Here is a 21,761-nt window from a genome sequence, read left to right as displayed (position 1 = left end):
GTACAGTACATTACCTTTTCATATTTATTAAAACATAATAAATTAATACAAGAACACATTTTAAGTATGTAACGCAGTTCGTGGATGGGAAGGAAGGAGGCGGGAACCGGCGAACGTTTAACAACATTTATTCATTCAAAAATAAATAAACAAAACGAAAGTAAAACCGCGGACAGCCCCTCACGGACGACTGCCCGCAAACACACACAAAATAAAACGTGGGCAGCCCCTCACGGACGACTGCCCACAAACACATAAACAAAACATAACATAAAATTCCAGGCCTGGTCCTCTCTCGTCTTCCGCAGCTCCTGCTCCTCCTTATATGCTCCCGTCACATGGCCGCGAGACGAGACCGGTGTGCCACGCAGCTGGCACTCGTGAACGTTAATCACCGGCCCGCTCTCGCGGTCCCTCGCCCCGCTGCCATTTATTCCAATAAATTGATTTTCTTTAATTTTTGAATTAATTTAAGTTTTACATAAGTAAAAAGTGTGAATGTTTTTGCAACTTATTATTACCTATCAAAAAAATGATTTCCCTGACCTTCACAATAAATTGTTTCTACAAAACTATACATATTTTTGTCCCCATGAGGAAAACATCTTATAAATCATACAGAAGGAGTTTTTTTTGTTGTTGTTGAGAAAGTAAAAATGCAGAATGTTTCCTGTGATGGGTAGGTTTAGGGGTAAGGGCAGTGCATACGGTTTGTACAGTATAAAATCAGTTACGCCTATGGAAAGTCCCCATAAAACATGAAAACAGTACGCGTGTGTGTGTGTGTGTGTGTGTGTGTGTGTGTGTAAATGTGTATTAGCAGGACAATTGGTCAGAATACACACCACACTAGAAGGACATTTTGTATTAGCAGGACAGGAGCAGTGTCCTGCTAATTTTTTTAAAATTCTAAAGATGTAGAAGTGTTTCTATTGGTCCATTGACCCTAAAAAAAAAAAAAAAAAAAAGACCATTTAATGCACATAAACCAGATTTTGTGTTAAATCTGTGTATCACCACAGCGCCCCCTTTGACCGGTGGTGTAATAGCAGGACCTCATGAATATTCACACAGTGTGTATTATTCTGAGCCTCTGATTGGTTGTCTGCCGGAACGTCCTGACAATTCTTACACTGTCCTTCTAAATCACTTGTGGCTAAACCAGGAATGCTCGTCCTTTTCTCATACCCCCTTTGGAGTGTTAATTAAATGAACACGTTTTATTCTGCTGTCGCTGTGGAGGATACGGTAAGACCTATACAAAACCTATTACACATTGCATGTAACGTTATATAAATATTGTCAATTAAGCAAAATGGTATAGTCTACTTGATGACATTAGGATACGAAGCATCTGAGCTCGTGGTTATTAGCAAGCATGCTCGTTAGTGCAGCAGAGTTTAAAGGAGCCATGGTAACTTAGTCTGCTGCACATGCATTAAAAGGACTTGGAGGCATCAAATCTTTGGAAAAAAACAACTCTATCAAGCATCAAAGGTACACTATATATGATATTTTTTTATTTGTTTTGTGCCGTTCTTAGTGCTAGCATAAATATAGAGACACCACGCGCTTTATCTGCCCACATGAGCACAATGCCAAAGTAACATCACATTTAATATGCCAAACTTTAGTGCTGCTTAAAAATCATCAACGTGTAATTATTCTTTTACTGGCACCAATTATCCTCAAGCTGGATACTAATCCTTGGAAATAAGATTTTTTTTTTATTGAAAAGTTGTGTGACACTGTACATCAGTGATGGGCAAGTTGGCCTAACCTTACGTAACTTCCAAAATGTAATTATTTCATATTATTACTAGTTACTTGTATTTGAAAGTAATACGTTTTTTCATAAGTTTTTTTTAAATGTTTTATACAAAATTCTGTGTAGAGTAACGTTAATATGTTACTCTATACTGCATCTGCAAGTTGTGGCTACGATGAATAGCTGAATTACAATAATGTATAGGTATAATATTCACCAGACAGGGCATGTTTTGTAATTAGGTATTTTAGAACCTGAGCATATATCCTGCCCTGAAATAGCAGTAATAAAAAAAAGCATGAGAACAGCATAAATAATTAATCACATTCAATATTTCAATAAATAGCTCATTTAAGTCAGACTTTGGAACTTATGCTTGCGGAGCCTATTAATATTTTGGTTAGGACCAAACAACACCAAGCCTTAATAAACAAAAAATACATTCAAACTAGGGCTAAATATACAGTACAACTGAGGGAAATATATAGCCGAACTAGGGCTAAATATAAAGTATATCTGAGTGAAATATATAGCCAAACTAGGGCTAAATATACAGTACAACTGAGGGAAATGTATAGCCGAACTAGGGCTAAATATACAGTACATCTGAGGGAAATATAGAGCCGAACTAGGGCTAAATATACAGTACATCTGAGGGAAATATAGAGCCGAACTAGGGCTAAATATACAGTACAACTGAGGGAAATATATAGCCGAACTAGGGCTAAATATACAGTACAACTGAGGGAAATATATAGCCGAACTAGGGCTAAATATACAGTACAACTGAGGGAAATATATAGCCGAACTAGGGCTAAATATACAGTACAACTGAGGGAAATATATAGCCGAACTAGGGCTAAATATATCATCTTCCACCGGTTTGCTAGAAAGAGGTCGTTTAGCCGCTAGCTTAAAGTTGCTGTCCACTCTCTCCAAGTATTTCTTGAGGTTACTTGTACTGTTTTTAGCCGTAGACAGTTTTTTTTCTTTCTCCCCAATATGCATAAGTTTTATCTGTCTATCAAATTGTATACAGTAATGTGTTGTTGCTCAAGCCACTAACATCTGATCTTTGCAGGAGATGGCAGCAACAAGGCCAAAGAGAGCTAAAAGAAATCCCAAACAAGATGCTTCTTATTATTGCTCCTTAGGTGAAGATAAGGAAGGATTTGATGTCAAATATATAAATTCATTTAAAGGTGAGTTGGCAGAGTATATTATGCAATGGTTTCTTTTTTCTTTTTTTTACTGCAATTTAGGAACATAGATCATATTCTATGATCATTATCATAGAACATATTATTGATCCCAAAGCAGCTGCTCAAAATAGAAGCTGTTATGTTGGATCATTCATTTTTTAGGGAGGATAATTCATTGTATATCTACCTAGATACTTTAATTATAATATAAAATGTTCATGGATTAATCCATAGAAATAATTTGGAGAAGCCATTCCACCACCCAATTGACAATTTTTTTTTTAAATAACCACAAAAAACATCAAATTATATTAATTAACTGATCCTAAAAAGTTATTAATTTCATTTGCTACTACTTGACAGCTCTGCATTGTTTAATGTTTATTACTCTCCTGATTATCATGTGTGTCTTTAGGTTGGGGTGTGTTCAGCTGCCGGCCCTTTGAAAAAAGAGATTTCCTCATTGAGTACAGAGGGGAAGTCATTTCTAAAAAGGAACAAGAAAACCGAGTGAAACTGTACCATGACGCACTCAAAGTTTTTATGTTTGATTTCCAGTTCAATGGACAACAGTTATGGTATGTAACTGTTTTAAGGTGTATTTTCTAAATGTGTATTTAAACACAGAGATGCAAACTCTGCTACCTCATCACCTCATCCTCAGTTAAAGTAGTTTCAATCATGAAATACAGTGCCAGACAAGCATTTAAATTGTTACTGTTTGAATCATATTTTGAATTGTTGGAGGGATATTCTTCCGACATGCTAACACTAAATATGCTCAATCCGTTCCCTTACAGTACATGGTATCACTTTTATTGTATACTTGATATTTTAGTGTTGATGCTGCCAGAGAGGACGGATCACTAGGGAGACTGGTAAATGACGATGAAGTGAACCCAAACAGCAAAATGAAAGTTACAAGAGTGGATGGAAGACCCCATCTGTGTTTATTTGCACTCAAAGATATTGGTCCAGGGGAAGAAATCACTTATAATTATGGTGATTCCGACTGGCCATGGAGAAGCAAGGTAGTCAGAAATAACAGCATAGAGTGCTTAAGAGAGCAGATTTTGCAAGATGAGACTTAATCAGACTTGACTTCAACTTGTTAGAAAATGTTAGAAACTATGACAAGTAAATAGATTTCTGTTGACCTTACCTTTATGGATATAAACTAATATGAGATATATTTTGAAGTGTCTAAACACACAGGTCCTGTGTAATCCTCACCATGTGAGGTTCAGACATTAGCAGGTCTGTTAGTTTGTGTGTATTAGAAACAAACTCTCATTGAGTGTTCATCTCTTCATTTTAGACTTCCAAAGAGATGCCATGTCAGGCTGCTGACATGGACAAATGCGGTTCCTTTGCAGTCATCATACCAGAGGTAATTTTGATCTCCATTGACTTTACTGTAGAAGTATGAACTCATGAGAAGGATGTGAAGTAGTTTTGAGACACAGGTCCTGTGCAATCCTCACCATGTGAGGTTCAGACATTAGCAGGTCTGTTAGTTTGTGTGTATTAGAAACAAACTCTCATTGAGTCTTCATCTCTTCATTTTAGACTTCCAAAGAGATGCCATGTCAAGCTGCTGACATGGACAAATGCGGTTCCTTTGCAGACATCATACCAGAGGTAATTTTGATCTCCAATGACTTTACTGTAGAAGTATGAACTCATGAGAAGGATGTGAAGTAGTTTTGAGACACATAGGTCCTGTGTAATCCTCACCATGTGAGGTTCAGACATTAGCAGGTCTGTTAGTTTGTGTGTATTAGAAACAAACTCTCATTGAGTCTTCATCTCTTCATTTTAGACTTCCAAAGAGATGCCATGTCAAGCTGCTGACATGGACAAATGCGGTTCCTTTGCAGACATCATACCAGAGGTAATTTTGATCTCCAATGACTTTACTGTAGAAGTATGAACTCATGAGAAGGATGTGAAGTAGTTTTGAGACACATAGGTCCTGTGTAATCCTCACCATGTGAGGTTCAGACATTAGCAGGTCTGTTAGTTTGTGTGTATTAGAAACAAACTCTCATTGAGTCTTCATCTCTTCATTTTAGACTTCCAAAGAGATGCCGTGTCAGGCTGCTGACATGGACAAATGCGGTTCCTTTGCAGTCATCATACCAGAGGTAATTTTGATCTCCATTGACTTTACTGTAGAAGTATGAACTCATGAGAAGGATGTGAAGTAGTTTTGAGACAAATAACAGGCATAATAGCAGTTAGAGATGCACCAAAATCTAAATTATTGGCTGAAACAAAAAAAAAAACAAAGAAGAGGAAACCAAGGCCGAAACACCGAAATAAATTATGCCAATTATTAGTAATTGTAACCATTGAAACCAATAGTAACCATTGCATTTATGGCCATGACTGTGTAACTTTATTAAAAATCAAGGCATTGCAATTGCATAAATTAATATTAAAGTTTCAAATAATAAATCAGTTACGAATTATGCAAATATTTATTTAGCACATTGCACAGTATAAAATAAAATTTAAACTAAAATGTGTAACTTAACCTCACTCGTGTACATTAAATGTACAGGCCACAAAAACCATATAATGTTTATGCCTACTGGCCTCCAGAAAGGAACTGAATAAATGCATATGTAACTGTTAAAATTAAAGATTAATCCTTATTAAACTTACAAAAGCTATTCAATCAAGAGCAGTGAGTGATGTTCTTTTGTTTGACATTAAACAGAGCAGTAAAGGTTACTGCCCCTTTAAGACCTAATCCACGGTTATTTGTCGTCTTTCTCGACTGTATAAAGTTCACTTAAGGCATATACAGACTTTGTCTGCTTGGATACTCATCAAGATGGACATGTTGACATACTTTTTGTGTGAGATTGTCTGTTCAAGCACAAGACTTGGAAGATAACTCAATATGTGGATGATGCACAGAGACAGATTTTCTCATTCACGTCTTCTGGCTCTACACCTGGGTGATGACGGAGATCGGTTTATTTCTTTTATTATCGCTGTTGTTGTGTATCACTGAGGAGCCAGCACGTGCAGATCGCGGTTTCTGTTTGTGTCATCATAACATTTCGGCCGTATTGTTTCAATGATAAATGTCTTTCGACCGAAAACCGAAAATGCGCTGTTCTGTGCATGCATGCACGAAAATGTACCTATTCTGTGCATTTGTGCATTCCTAATAATAATTGCATCTTTTACTCATTTTCAAAGAATACAAACCATTTATTGGTTTTGATATTTTACCCCACACAAAGTGTCAGTTAGGATCAAATTCTTATTTTTTAAATTACACTGTTTTTTGGTCAACAGGACTGTGATCATGATCTTGTCCCTGAAGAAATGTCAAGTTTAGAAAAATGTGTCACATGTGGAGGACCCTTTTCGCCTTTGAAATGGTCAGGTGTGAGGTGTAAAGGTAAATTTTTTTGAGAATGGAAGGGGTATCCATCCATATCTTTTGAACATGATGTCACAGGAACACCTTTTAAAAACTTTTCCATGTGTAACTCTGCTATATGTTTAAGATGAGCCTTTTGCAGCTGCACTTACTTTTTAAGTACTTACCATGACATTATTAACAATCTTCCTTTATTAAAGCTACACTGTGTGATATTTTCTCCCATCTAGTGGTGAAAAGGTATATGACCATCCAGTGAATAATTGTTTCTGCTCCTCTCAATTTCGATTTCGTTTCAACTCCTACGGTGGCCGATTTAGTCATGGCTTTCAGTTCGACCTCTTCGGTGAGTGTTGCGTCAACTCAAGTGATGAGGTAATTTTTGAATTTGCAGTTATTTAATTTACCAAATGATCTATGATCAAGTTAATCTATGTAAAATGAATAATAGAACTGAATAATAACCAGTTCATTGCTAACATCAGCTATCAGGTTCCCAGACGAATGCAAGCTCTTAGTAAAGTAACTTTTATCAGTGCTATCATTATTCTGTATATTGTACAACATCACTAGCGTAAGGCAAACAAATTATAATGCAATAAAAATATTAATCTCATGTTATAACCTAACCCTAACCCTAACCCTAACCCTAACCGTCATAGAACACGGATTTATGTTATAAGGTAAACAATACTTTTTCATCATTGACGCGAGGAAAACTATCCTAGACATCGTTCTAGTGTTATGCACAGCACACCATGATATAATTAGCCAAGCAACAATAAAACTTCCAATATACACAAATAGGCTGAATTAATATTACCTGTCGAGAAGAAAGCAGGCAATGTCGGCGTTCTTTTTAAAATCGTTGCTCCTCATGAGCTCTTTCCATCTTGGAAAGGCCACTCCAATATTTATTTTGTCTTGTTGATTTGCCCGTTGCGTTGCCGTCTTAATTCTCTTTTCCGCTTCCTTGGCGACTCTGATACATATCCCGCAATGTTACTAGGTCCCCGACCGGGGTCGAATTCGGTAATCAATTCCGGGACGTGGTTGCTTTCACACAGAAGGCGACCCTAATGTTCCGGGAGTATTGCGGGTCCGACGTGCAGTGTGAAAGGGGCTTAAGAGTGATCCTCCATCATCATATAGCAGCCTCAAGCAATCCTCCTCTTCACATTCGACACGGTGCCATCGAGTGTAAAAACGCGAAAAGCGAAGCTTGAATTTACGGGTATGTCCCTCTTTGGCAAATGTACTTTCAAGATGGAGGAGCAACATGGCGACCGCCATCCGAACCCTCAACACTTATGTATTTTCAATGGTATATTATAAAATTATGAGAATGCATTATTACTTGAAAGAAGTAAATATACATTAATGAGCACATATATTTTTGAAAGAACTAAGTGATTTTAGCTAAGAATAAACTAAAAAAGTTACACAGTGTAGCTTTAATTCTTAATTTTCTCTGTCTAGTTTGCTACGAGTCCTGGCACAAAAAGTGTTATTTAAAGCACAAGGTCAACATAACTGAACCTCTGCCAGTGGTAAGTGTTTTAGTATAATTATATTTCAGTGAAATGCTTTCGGGATACACAAAATATAAATGTATTTTTTTTTAAATTATTATCAGGTCTGTGAAGAACAGAGTTCAAGTGAGGTGGCATCATCAGAAGAGGAATATGTGCCTGATTCCACAGCTGATTCAGACAGCTCATGGGACGGCATAGCAGAGCCTTTAAAAACAAGTCGTAGTCAACATTTAGAATTACAGAATTTTGAGGTGTCCACCAGCAAGTCTGCTTCGAAAAAGAGAAGACGCCATCAAGACATTTTTGTAGAGGAAGAGAGAGAGTCAGTTTCTGAAGCTGCAGAATCATTTTCTGAAGATGCAATCAGGGCAAGTCAGCTTGAAGTATCAGGAGTTACTGCCAAAGTAGGAAATCCTGATGCTAAAGGCATCATTGTTGATGATAGCGCTGATGCTGGGGCTGAACAGGTCTCAAACACATCCTCCTCTCTCAAAAATAAAACTTACTGCTACATTTGTGGAAAACTGCAGACAAAGTTTACGCGTCACCTAAAACGTCACGAGAAAACACATGCAGATGTTGCTCAAGTATTAAGTCTTCCCAAGAAGTCCAAACAGCGCCAGAAAATGCTTATAAAGCTACGCAACAAGGGAAACCACATCCGTAACTCAGAAGTATTAGCAAGTGGAGTTGGATCCCTAAAACTAAGACGCACGGCTAAGACAAAATACAATGCCAAAGACTATATTCATTGCATGTACTGCCAGGCATTTTATCTCCGAAGAGATCTGTGGCGACATGTTAAAAAATGTTCTTCAAAACCAGAAGAAGCCAATTCGGAGTTTGGAAGAAAAAAGGTCTTGTCTTTAGCCTCTATGAATGAGTCAGCTCTGTCTCAGCATATATCCCCAGGTGTTTGGAAGATGTTAGCTGTTATGAAAGATGATGAGATAACTGCTACTGTACGAAGTGACTATTCTATTCTTCAGCTGGCCCAGTCGTTTTTTAACAAGCATGCACAGGATCCCAACAAATACAACTATATTCGCCAGACACTCCGAGAAAGTGGAAGACTTCTGCTTACGCTTCGCAAGGACTTCTCAATACATACACTAGAGGATGCTGTGAGACCTGCAAATTTTAATGTGGTGATCAAAGCTGTCAAGAAAGTGTCTGGGTACGATGACGAAAAGCACTGCTACCAAACACCGAGCCTTGCATTAAAGTTGGGTCACTCACTGCAGAAAGTCAGTGACATTTTACATTGCAGAGCACTGATGGCACAAGACAGTAACCTGATAAAGTCAACCCAGAGTTTCAAAACCCTCTATTCTACAAAGTGGTCTGAACTCATCTCCCACACCGCTTTAACTACGCTGAATGACCGCCACTTTAACAAGCCTTGTACTCTTCCTTTTACGGAAGATGTTCAGCGTCTTCATAGATATCTGGAGAAGACTACAGAACAAGCATTGAAGGACTTGGAGGACCACAGTTCACCAAAATCATATAGTGAACTTTGTAAGGCCACCATGGCAAATGTAATACTTTTTAACAGGAGAAGAGGGGGAGAAGTTTCAAAGATGACGCTGAATGGCTTTCTGGAGAGAGACACAAGTGCCTTACACAAGGATGTCGCTTTTGGACTGACACAATTTGAAATTCACCTCTGTCAACACTTCAGTCGTGTTGAATTAAAGGGTAAAAGAGGCCGGAAAGTTGCGGTGTTACTTTCACCAGACATGGTGAAGGGCATAACACGCCTCATAGAGAAAAGAAAAGACTCTGGTGTTCCGGCAGAAAACCTGTTCCTGTTTGCCAGACCTCATTGTCTGACTCCCTACAGAGGACAGGACTGTTTGAGGCTCTATGCGAGTGAATGTGGGGCTGAAAACCCTGAGCTCCTCAGGTCAACACTATTACGCAAACATGTCGCAACTTTGTCGCAGATCTTGAACCTCAAGAATCATGAGTTAGACCAGGTCGCTGACTTCCTCGGCCATGATATTCGCGTTCATCGGGAATATTACCGGCTTCCAGAGGCTACTACCCAGCTGGCCAAAATCTCAAAACTACTGCTCGCCATGGAGAAAGGGTCTCTCAGAAGCCTTCAAGGCAAAACGCTTGAGGAGATTGAAATCGAAGGTAATGCCATTTAAAATCAAAACCAAAAATCAGAACTGTTTCAAGCAAATGTGTTTTATCAAAATAGAACATAAATTATATGTAGGCAATCTATAGCACTTGAATCTCATTATTCATCAAGGTAATACATTTTCTTAGATAATCTACAGTTGACCGATTCAAGTGCAGAGAGTGAGGTCGATGCAGAGAGTGAGGTTGATGAAGGAAATCTCACATATCCACAGACTGGTAAGTGCAGTGAGATTTTTTTTTTTCTTTCTTGAAATTGTTTTATTTATGAAATCACATGACTAATGTTAAACTTTATTACAGATTCTGCAGAGATGAAAAGAACGACACAACCTGTTGAAGCTCCAGGTACGTATTTATTGTCACCAGATGGTTAGACTGTAACTACTTGCTATGATGTATCCCTAAACAATTGTAATTTCACTGTCAAGTCAGTAACCGTATAATCTATTGTAATTTCGGGATGTTAAATTGTGTCTGAAATACAAAAAAACGTCTCGGTTACGTATGGTAACCCTCCTTCCCTGAGTGAGGGAACGGAGACGTCACGTCTGTAGGAATTACCAACGAATTAGGTCACGCTAGGAAAACCAATTGCCTTTGAGTGAAACTAAAACAAGCCAATGAACATTGGCCTGCAGGATTTGCATTCCGTGCCCCGCCTGCCAGTGCAGGTATAAAGGGGAAGCAAGCAGGCACACATATTGCTTTTCGTCGAGGGACATGACATCTCCAGCTCCCTCACTCAGGGAACGAGGGTTACCATGCTTAACCGAGGTGGTTCCTTTCGTTCGGTCACTCCTACGTCACATTGGTAGGAGTTACCAACGGTAGGAGTTTCACTAACAAAACGCCATATTGCTGACCCCTTCTAGCGCCCAGCTAAGCTACCCGCCTGAACAGTTTATTTTCCGCCGTAGAGACCGCTGTAAGAACACCCAGTCTCATAGCAACTCCTAGTGAGCTAATAGACAAATGGGACAGAGAAAAGCCAGGGCTGGGAAGAGGCAAAGATATCTCATTATATTATTATCTGGAGAAACGAGATACGGGGGAGTAAACATTACCATTGTCTAATTTGCGCATGGCATTCTGTAATACTTCTGGGGTCAGTTCTTCGTACCTTGCTTAATAAATCTGAGATGATTTGACAGATCCCAGATCTTCTAATCATGATAACTGATCTCTGGCTAATTTGGTTCTTCAAACGAATTTGTGGATTGGATTAAAATATTTGGATTAAATTATCTAAGATCACTGTGTGTTTTTGTGTTCACTGAAAAGGGCAGATGATCGATACTCGAAACCACGATCAAAAAAGCAGCCAGGTTGGCTGGCGTCAAGACAACGTAATGACATCATATAATTACAAAAGACACCTGGCAGAAAACTTGACAAATTACACATAAAAAAACCCCCGCAAATTTATTGCCGTTTTTATGAAAAACAGTCAAACGACCAAACCAACATAAGTTATAATAGATAAATGATATGTTTTTTTTTTTAAAAACATGATTCACAATTATTAATATTCAGATTTTATAGTATTTGTACACACTTTATATTTTTATTTTTAATGTTGTAATTAGCAATTAATTTAATTTAAGTAAATCGTAAGGATTTCTTAAGCTCCTGCACTGCATCAAGCCATCCCATAATATCCGTCATCACTCACATTAATGCATGGCTCAGAGTAATGTTACAGCATGTGTCTGGCTCCAATAACATTATAAAGTTATTCCATCACAAATAAATCTTTCAATCAAGTGGCTCTGTCTACAGTATAATACACCTTTTACACAACATTAAAATATATTTTTATTTATTATTTATTTATTATTATTTAAATTATTATTGCCTTTGGTTCAGTGATAAACTCTTGTGATAAAGTAGCAGTGGCTGAGACAGATTTTAAGCATCGCCTCAAGATGCGATCTAATCCTGTTTCCATGATGAGCTTCTCCCGAGCAGGCTTAGGAGTCTATGATGAGCTTTGAAGAACCAAACAATACAAGATCGTGCCAAATCATCAATAATCAAATCCAGCTAACTGACTTAGTGACATACGAAGAACGGATCCCTGCTCATCTTTTGTTATTTTTGTGTATGTATTTAATTTAAAGTACATTACATTTGATTCAGGTTCTGCAGGACTGCTGATTGCTAGGCAACCTGTTGAGGAACCTCCAGGCATGTCTGCGTCATCATCACAAGGTTAGCCCTAATCCTGAGTCTACTAACATGTCACCTTTTTTTGATTGCTTTTAGGTTATGAAATAATGCACAATGCATTAAGACCTCCTTTCATGTGTTTCAATTCCGATCTTTCATGTATTCATACTCTTGTGTAAACGCCGCACCATCCTTAATAAACCCGTCTCTTCCGGGATACCCTGAAATTGTGAATAATCCGATCTAATATGATTTCTGACCTGTAAGGATGCCAGAATAATAATCTTACACGGTGTGTTAATAGGCCAGAGGAGAACTGGCACCCCGACTGAGTCTGGTTTCTCCCAAGGTTTATTTTTCTCCATCATGCCCTGATGGAGTTTCGGTTCCTTTGGTCGCCTTTGGCTTGGCTTGCTCAGTTGGGGACACTAAAATTATGATCAAAGTTATTCAACTAATTATACAAAAAAAAATTATGATTTAGGTTTTAATTAATTCTATAAACTATAATACTGATCTGCCAACATTGTCTCTATATGATAAATTAAAATAAGCTGATAACATCACTGTTTACTCCAGAACGACTGTACAGCCAAATCTAATTCTGCTGCAGTATTGTCCTGTTTAACACTGAAGCTGCTTTGACACAATCGGCGTTGGAGAAGAGCGATATAAATAAACTTGATTGATTGAATTTAGTTGTCACAGCAACAATTGAGATAAATGGGAGGCACGTGAGGATCCCAGATCTTTTAATCGTGATAACTGATCTCTGGCTAATTTGGTTCTTCAAACGGATTAGTGGATTGGATTAAAATATCTGAAGTAATTTATCTAAGATTAATGCGTGTTCTTGTGTTCATTTATTCAGACAGTGAGTAAAATCACTGAAATTCTGCTACCCAACAGGCCCAACGTTGCAATATTACAACATTCCCCTAAAAACGTACTAAAATGGAGCAAAGTCTTTGGTGGTAAGGATGCAAGTATTTTTTCGCATCTGAAAGTGAGAAGGTTGGAGTGACATCAGCATGGCCTCCACCTCTGTAAGCGTGATTGTCAACTCCTTGATGTTTAGTGAAATTCTCACCAGGATCCTCTTCAAGCATGTTTTCACCGACCTCACAAGTGTCCCCCAGAAGCTGGCCCACCAAGCAGCTCTTTAAACGATAAACTTCCAGAAGATCCCCTTGTCATTGAAGGACTCCGTAAGCTCTGATCTTTTGAATGCCACTGGATTTGACATACAAGGGCTGTTCATATCTATCCATGTTACTTCAAAGGGAGGGGACCAGAGTGTGGTGGGCTGATCTACTACAGAATGTATTATTTGGTGGAATGTCTCTTTGTTAGTTACTTGGTTTGCTCAGCTGTAGTGCTCTTTCTGCTCTCAACCTCGTTTTGCGAGACCGGATGAGCTGGTTGACTTTCCACTCCCCACTGGAGTCTTGTCAGCTCTGTGTCTTTTGGTAAAAGCTACAGTAGCACTGGACACAGCACACATCCATATGTCACCGTGAACTAAAAGTCCAGACTGCAAATCTGGATTTCACCTTACAAAGACTAAATTCATGATTTAAAGGGTACATTAGTTGCTTGAACCCATGAAGGAACATCTTCTACTTCACAGTATTAAAGAAATCTACCTACAACAAATAAATGCTTATAGTGACTGTTGTTGTTGTTGTTGTTTTTTAAATCTTTTCTTTCTTCTTTTCAGCGCAAAGTGAAAATACAGATGGTAAGGGCAAAGAACCCAGCAGAAAACTAATGAAGGACAAAGAGCCCAGCAGAAAAAAGAAAACTAATAAACAATCTGGTAAATGCTGCTACACATACACAAAAGTTACTAAATGCCAAGTTACTTAAACATGAAAGCATAATTGGGTGGGGGTTATGCTACTAGTTCTGTAGACTAGACATGCAAAACATTGTCGGATAATTTTTATAACTGACATTTCTCTGGGCCAATCGGAATCCTAGCACTTCCACCATTGAATGAGACGCCTGGCTACCACGCGAGTCTGACGGATGGAAGGAAGCAAGCTTAGTGTTCAATTCAAGCATGGGCGTGGATTATGGGGGGGGCGTGTCCCCCGCACTTTTAATAAAGTGTATTTTCATCCCCCGCTCTTTTACTGGGTCTCCCCGATCCTAGTCGACCCGCTCTGAGCGGGATTCGAACCGGCGTTACCCTGCGTGAGGGCGGGCAAGTTAACAGGGACGCTAAAGACAGCCTTCTCTAATCTCGGTTGATAGCGCGCTTCTTGAGGTCACGGGCAAGTGTATTTATACATAGAAACCAATGTGAATACATCAAGATTTAAATTCAGAGACAAAAAATAATCTATGCATGACCTTTCATTTTATTCGTATCTAAACATGAGGACCCTCGCTCTCACAGAAAGTCCAAAAGCGGATTCGTGGAAACTTACTGTCGCGCTAGAGCTGCAGCTGAAGGAAAACAATCATTATGAGCTGAAGCGTGACGACGACAATCAGACGAGTGCGACAATATATGCTTTATGTGTGTTTTTCAAGCCATCTCAATGTAGGCTAATTATTGACTATAAAGTAGGCCTATATCATATGAATAATGCAGTGCTAACTGACAGCTTTTGAAATGTTTATCTTCTGCTCACCAAAGCTGCATTTATTTAATCAAAAATACAGTTAAAACTAATGAAAGCAGCCTTCTCTATGTGAATATAGTAAAGTGTGATTTATTCCTGTGATTAAAGCTGAATTTATCATCATTACTCCACTCTTCAGTGTCACATGATCCTTCACTAATTATTCTCATATGAGGATTTCATAATCAAGAAACATTTTTGATTATTATCTGTGTTAAAAACAGTTGTGCTGCTTACATTTTTTTTGAAAACCATGATACATTTTATTTTTCAGGATTCTTTGATGAGAAAGTTCAATGGACAGCATTTATTTGCATTTATTAAATAAATTATTATCTTTTGTAATATTAAAAATATCACTTGTGATCAATTCAATGTAGCCTATGTCTGATCAACAAAAGTTTTAATTTCTCTCTTTTTTTTAATTTTACCACAAATGTTTGAATGGTATGGTGGTTTCCACAAAAATGAAGCAGCATGATCATGAGCAGCAAAACTGTTTAACACTGATAATAATCATAAATGTTTGTTGAGCATCACATTTTAATATGAGAATGATTAGAGACACTGAAGACTGGAGTAATGATGATAAATTCAGCTTTGATCACAGAAATAAATGACACTACTATATATTCACGTAGCGAACTAATGATTTACATCATTTCACTATATTACATTTTTACTGCATTTTTAAATAAATAAATGCAGCATATATGACAACTAGACTTAAACTAGACTGTAACCTTTTCTACTCTTAGGAGTTTGCAGGTCTGGTATTCAGCTGTTAAGTTTGATTTATTAAAGGAGGGTTCTTAACCACATCATGATTCACACTTGTCATGTTTGGTTGGGTTAAAACGAACCCTGGTGTGATTGATCGGTTAGTGCGGTTCATTTGAACATATGTGAACGCTGCCATCCGAACCCTGGCGCGCACCAAACAGGTGGGACCTAGAGCGCTAAAAAGACGGGTCTCGGCCCGCTTCCAAACGAACTCTGGTGCGTACAGGACGTAATGTCACAAGTTGCGATGCTACAAGCTGATTTTACGACGCAGAATGATCAGTGTATCCAAAATGAGTAGAGGGCAAAGGTGGAGCAACGAGGAGGTAAAGTGCCACATCAATATTTGGTCTGACAAGCATGTCTCTTCACACAAGGTAGGACATCCTGCAGCTGTTTTGAATGTTTTGAACATTTTATGAGCTCTTCATGAGTTCTCAGCTGGTAAAAATAAAACCATATGGACACATAAAATGATGGCGTTTAATCCAGCACACAGCATTATTTTAAATGTTCTGTAAGCAAGCTCCGTCACAAAATATACGCCATAGAAGCCAGCCAATCAGGTTGTGGCCAAAAACCTATGCCTTTGGTTTCGGTAACTAAGTTTGCTGTTATAAATGCCAGTGTGAACGCTAAGTGGACCAGGAATATGTTTTTTTTTTGGTCTGGACCAAACAAACCAAACTACAAGTGTGAACTTAGACCACAATATAAGGGTGCGTTCACACTTGTAGTTCGGTTAGTTTGGTTTGTTTGGTCCGGACCAAAAAACAAAACATATAGTCCTGGTCCGCTTAGTGTTCACACTGGCATTTTTAACAGAGCACCTAAAGTTACCAAACCAAAGGCATAGGGAGACGGTCACAACCTGATTGGTCGGCTTATATGACTCCGGAGCTCGCTTACCAACATTCAAAACAATGCTGTGTGCTGGATTAAACGCCATCATTTTATGTGTGTACATATGGCATTATTTTTACCAGCTGAAAACTCATGAAGAGCTCATAAAACGTTCAAAACAGCTCCATGATTTCCTCCGTTGTGCAGAAAAGAGACGGCCGTTCTGTTGTCTGTACCGACTGATGGGTAGCAGGTCTTCTGATGAGAAGAACCAGGTGTGCTTTTTGTGCGTTTTTTCTAGCATTTTTTTAAACATGCTCGTCAGACAAAATATATTGATGAGGCACTTCCTCGTTGCTCCACGTTTGCCCTCTGACATTAATGTTACTCATTTTGGATACACTGATCTTTCTGCGTCGTCAAATCAGCTGACCTGTAGCGTCTCATCTTGTGACATCACGTCCTGTTTTTGGTTCGTTTACATGTGTTTGGTCCGTGTTGCGTTCATATAGCAATCGAACCGCACCAGAGTTCGTTTGGAAGCGGACCGAGACCCATCTTTTTAGCGCTCTCGGCCCGCCTGTTTGGTGCGCACCAGGGTTTGGATGGCAGCGTTCACATGTGTTCAAAGGAACCGCACTACACCAGGGTTCGTTTAAATCTAACCAAACATGACAAGTGTGAACTAAGTGCCATAGGCAGAATTTGGACCAGACAGGCCCATTTTGGCTGGTTTAGCTACACAATGGCTGGAATCTGAACATGTTGTGGAACGTTATGTTCAGTGATGAGTCAAGATTCTGCCAATGGCAGTTGGATCGTAGTCAAAGTGAGGAGATGATGTGAAGAGCACTATGCTGATGCTGCACCTGTAGAGAAACATCTTTTGGTGGAGTGAGTTTGAAGGTGCTGAGCGGGATCTCCCTCACTGGAAAAACAAGGCTAGGGACCAGCATGAGGAGCAGGGATTGTCTAATGAATACATTTTTTAATTAACTTTTCTTCAGAATTCAATCATCTAATCAACCAAATTTGCCAAGCAAGAGTCAAAATAGGCTCTTTGGCATTGGCAGAAATTAATCTTCATTGATGCAACCCACATAATTCAGCAGTGTCCCACTAATGTATGTTCTTTATGAATGCACATTTTAAAGGGGGAATAAACCGCTGTTACATCAGTACAAGATTTATAACCAAGAAACAAATACATAATTTACCTAACACAAATTTCCTTACTTTAAAAAAAGGTTTATTTAAAAGTGTGTTTTCATTGATTTCTTTGTCTTTTTTCTAGTTTCTCTGGAAAGGGCTAGGAGAGCAAAAAAACATCAATGGTCTCCCATGGAGGTTGCCGCAGTCATGAGACATTTTGGCAACACGTCAAAAAAGGAAATCTTGCCACTATGATTGAATGCCAGCAATGCAAGGAGGCAGAAGATCCTGCTCTGGCTGGTCGCTCTATTCTAAATATAAGAGACTTCGTAAGAAATCGTGGTGTGACTTTGAAAAGAAAAGAAAATCCTGGCTTAAATATGGAAATGTGATGAATTGTCACCAGATAAAGATAGGTGTTTGTCTCTTGAGTTCTTCAAGAAGACGCGTTAGTTTTATTTAATTTTTTTCAAGCCAGACACGTGTTGACATGCATAATATTATTTTGCCATTCATTTTAATTTCTGTTCACAAATAGTGTGGATTATGTTCACCCAAAAATGTAAATCCTGTCATTAATTCCTCCTGTGGTTCATCTTCAGTCACAGATGAAGAATATTAGTGTTGAAATCCTAAAGACGTCGTTACAAAGGCCATCTCACTACAGTGGCTCTACAATCATTTTACGAAGAGACGAGAATAGTTTTTGTACGCAAATAAAAACAAGAAATAACAACTTATGTAGCGATGGCTACATAATGAATCAACCACCAAACTGCTAAAATAACGTGACAGGCGATCCGAACAGCTGATTCGGTACACTGATCCGATACGCTCCGAATCGGCTGTTTTGAGATCAGCCATCACTATATAAGTCTTTATTTCATGTTTAGTTTTTTTGCGCACTAACTCTATTCTGGCCTCTTCATCAATGATTGTAGAGCCGCTGTAGTGAGATGGGCTTTGTAACGACGTCTTTAGTGCCTTTATGGGTCTCAGGTTCTTGTATTTTGAGTTCTGATGTGTTTATTCAGATTTTGAAGTGAGATTTGGGTTGTATAGCTCAAATAGGATTTTTTTAAGATTTACTACATCTTTTTAGCACAAGTGGAAAGGGGTGACTGTTTAGTGTTGCAAAAAACTGGTTTGAAAAAATAGTCCTCTTAATTAACAAAAGTGTGTGTGTGTGTGTGTGTGTGTGTGTTAATGTGTATGTATGTGTGTGTGTGAATGTCGGGGGTCCAATTGTTCATAGAAAAAACAATAGGAAGTCAAATACAAAATAGCCTAATAAATAAACTGCTTTAAAATGTTCAGATACAGCAGAAGGTATAGGCTATTTAACAGCAGAATTTAAATAAGAAACTGAATAGGCCTAATCATAAGTTAAAGTTTCACACTGTATAAAAGAAACGAACACGGAGTCTTATTAAAGACTACAACATTTATTTGTTCAGTAACTAAAATGGACGACGAATAAACATCAGACAGCATCACAAGTCAGAGTGTGGATTGCTTTCATTCAGACTATTTCATCCAGTTCCTGACCGGGATACCAGCTTTTGGTGAGAGGGAGTTAAAGCTGGGTCATGTGGTCATCTATGGTCTGTGTGGACGCCACTCCACCAGACCATTCAAGCTTGAAACCAGAAACATGTGCGCTACACACTTTTCTGTGTTGGACAGACCCACACACTGTTGCTCTCAGGCAGCTCTCCACGGGACAGTTGTCGCTGCTGCTTGCTGGCGCTCTGGATCTGCTGACCGGCCATTCTGCACGTCTATTCAGTGCCCTCACGAGTCGCTCACTGGCGAAAAATCAGCCACAGCCATGAGTCTCACTGGCTTTTGTCTTGGCTCCTTCTTTTCGCAGCTGCTGTTCTTTTGTATCGGATGAACAGTGCTCTGCTTAACTAACTTCTTCTGGCGGGTTTTTCCACATGGGGCACATGTGTCATCCGACGAATCACAAGCTGTGGCAAACCCGCAGCTTGTCGTAGCGGAGCTCTGACTCGGGGGCTGTCTGTCTTGACAGCAGCCGTACGGGCCAGCGGAGGCAGAGTCGGGACTGAAGATTTGTTGAGAGGATTGTTGTTTGGCCTTTCAACTCTTGCCCGCGTTGTCTGGTTAAGCCGGGGCAGAACATTTTTTTGCTCGTTTCCAATCACTACGAGTGGTGTGTGTGTCGGTGTCCGGACAGCGGGCTTCACACTCACAGACCCTCGATGAATTGACGGCAACTGCACACGTTGATGCTGCCTGGTGGTTGTCTGACTCTGGTTATGTCGGGTCAGACCAGTTTTACACTCATTTCCAGACACCATGAGTGTGTGCGTGAATGTCTGGCCAGTGGGCTTCACAGACTCTCGATAAATTGACGGCAGACGCACACGGTGATGCTGCCTGGTAGTTGACGGCCTGGTTGTCGATGGCGGTACCGGGGAAATGATAAGAAATGATTCAAAAGTAGCTTGAGACATTTTCTCTAGACAAATATTGCTCTTCTTTATGAAATCCTTCGTTTTCAGTTGAAGCAATAGCACATTGATGTTCACTCGAAATATATATCTTGTAAGCACACTGTGACGTCACAGAGGGTTCGCGTTGGAAAAGAACGTTGCTCTTTGGAATTATGGGTTTAAAAAATTCTTATACATAAACAAGTGACATTCTTGTATATGGGTTGTTTATGTGACATTTTGACTGTCACACAAGATAAAAATTAATATAATTAGTATTGTCATCATTTAAAATGCAGTCAATGATTAAATGGACAAACTGCTATGTCTTTAGAATGTTTTTTTTTTAGCCAAATCTCAAAATTGTCCTACAGTCTCAAGCTGTCTCAAGCATGGTTCAATAAATTACACTTTTATAAATTAAAAAGTATAGCATACAAATGTTAATAAACACCACAGGCATCCATATAGGCTATTTCTAAAAGCATATTTATTTTGAAACGGAAAACCATGTCCTCCAGTGTGACACCATATCCTGATTTTAAATTGGGCAATTCCACTGACGATTTAAATTAGTTAAAGGACCCAATTCAAGGTCATGTTACTGTGAAGCACATGGTACAATTTGGTCTCAGAATTGTTCAAATATTTAACTTTTTTGGGGCCATTAAGTGTTAATTTCTGCTGTCCTTTGTTGTGAAACCCCTATATTCTTAAATCCCCTATTCACATTTCAGAAAAAATGTAAAAATATATTTTCTCAAACATCAGACTTCACACTACATAACGTGCATTTTTTTCTTCAAAAGTGTTTTACAAAAAAAAAAAATGCTGTCAACTTTTTGTCACTATTTGTCAACTACCCATATTAATGGGTATAAATAACTTCTATAATTCATTAGTGTGATGGAAAAATTGTAATCACCGATGAAGAATATTGATTATTTAGAGTGTGTTTGTATTCATACAGGAACTAATATGTCTATCTGCCATGCAGTACACTTCTGTGTTAACACGCTTACCATGTGTGGAAAACTACTGAGAGGGTTTTTGATAATGGGGGTATAAGAGATTATGACTTCTGTTATGTCTTCAGTTCACACTCGATGCAGGCACTGATGACTGTGTTGACTATGACTCTTTCTTGCAAGAAATAAACCTTTATAAAGATAATTGGCTAATGTTTGTCTCTTATTCAGTAAAGCAACGGAGTATAAAAAAAATCCGTTACAACTAGTAATATTTTTTTGTCATGTTTTTAAGTTTAACATTTGAGGTTTAAATTTGGGGTTGCAAAAATGGTAAACCTCTTATAAATAAATTAAATGGTGGATTATTTTATTGAGGAGTTGGTTATATTTGCCAGCTTTTGCTATTATTGTGTAATTAATGTCTTCCTAATAATGCTTGAGACAGCTAGCCTGACAAGCCAGACCCACATCAAGATGTTTGGTCTTTAAACTCCCCATTGACAGGGCTCAATCCGAGGGGCGGATTGTGACAAAATAAGTTATTTGGTTAATTTGAGTTATTTTACTATTTACTTTGATACTACTGGTATTTTAACTATAGTAACAGTAGTATACTGTAAATACATGTTTCTGTGTAAGTGTTCTTGTTCTGTATTAAAAAAGGGAAAAGAATAAAATAAAACAGA

General features: G+C 38.5%; 1 protein-coding gene across 3 annotated transcripts; it reads left to right on the top strand.

The window, feature by feature from the left end:
* Positions 1-583: 583 nt before the first annotated feature.
* Positions 584-21,277, top strand: LOC137065168 (uncharacterized). Of its 3 annotated transcripts, XM_067436745.1 has the most exons (13): positions 584-1,248; positions 2,850-2,970; positions 3,386-3,548; positions 3,809-4,001; positions 5,046-5,117; positions 6,286-6,391; positions 7,853-7,923; positions 8,010-10,053; positions 10,192-10,281; positions 10,366-10,410; positions 12,205-12,276; positions 13,955-14,053; positions 17,788-21,277. In XM_067436745.1, the coding sequence occupies exons 1-13, from the start codon at positions 1,210-1,212 to the stop codon at positions 17,898-17,900; spliced, it is 3,228 nt and encodes a 1,075-aa protein (XP_067292846.1). In that variant the 5' UTR covers positions 584-1,209; the 3' UTR covers positions 17,901-21,277. The 3 variants fall into 3 exon arrangements, with proteins under 3 accessions (XP_067292846.1, XP_067292848.1, XP_067292847.1); XM_067436747.1 differs by lacking the exons at positions 584-1,248; positions 2,850-2,970; positions 3,809-4,001 and having other exon boundaries at positions 3,432-3,548; XM_067436746.1 differs by lacking the exons at positions 584-1,248; positions 2,850-2,970; positions 3,386-3,548; positions 3,809-4,001 and adding an exon at positions 4,797-4,864.
* The last annotated feature ends 484 nt before the right edge of the window (positions 21,278-21,761 follow it).

This window comes from Pseudorasbora parva, chromosome 25 (genome assembly GCF_024679245.1).
Source record: "Pseudorasbora parva isolate DD20220531a chromosome 25, ASM2467924v1, whole genome shotgun sequence".
NCBI classification, from domain to species: Eukaryota; Metazoa; Chordata; class Actinopteri; order Cypriniformes; family Gobionidae; genus Pseudorasbora; species Pseudorasbora parva.
Note: the sequence above shows the minus strand (reverse complement) of the source record. Positions and strands in the feature narration are given on the sequence as shown.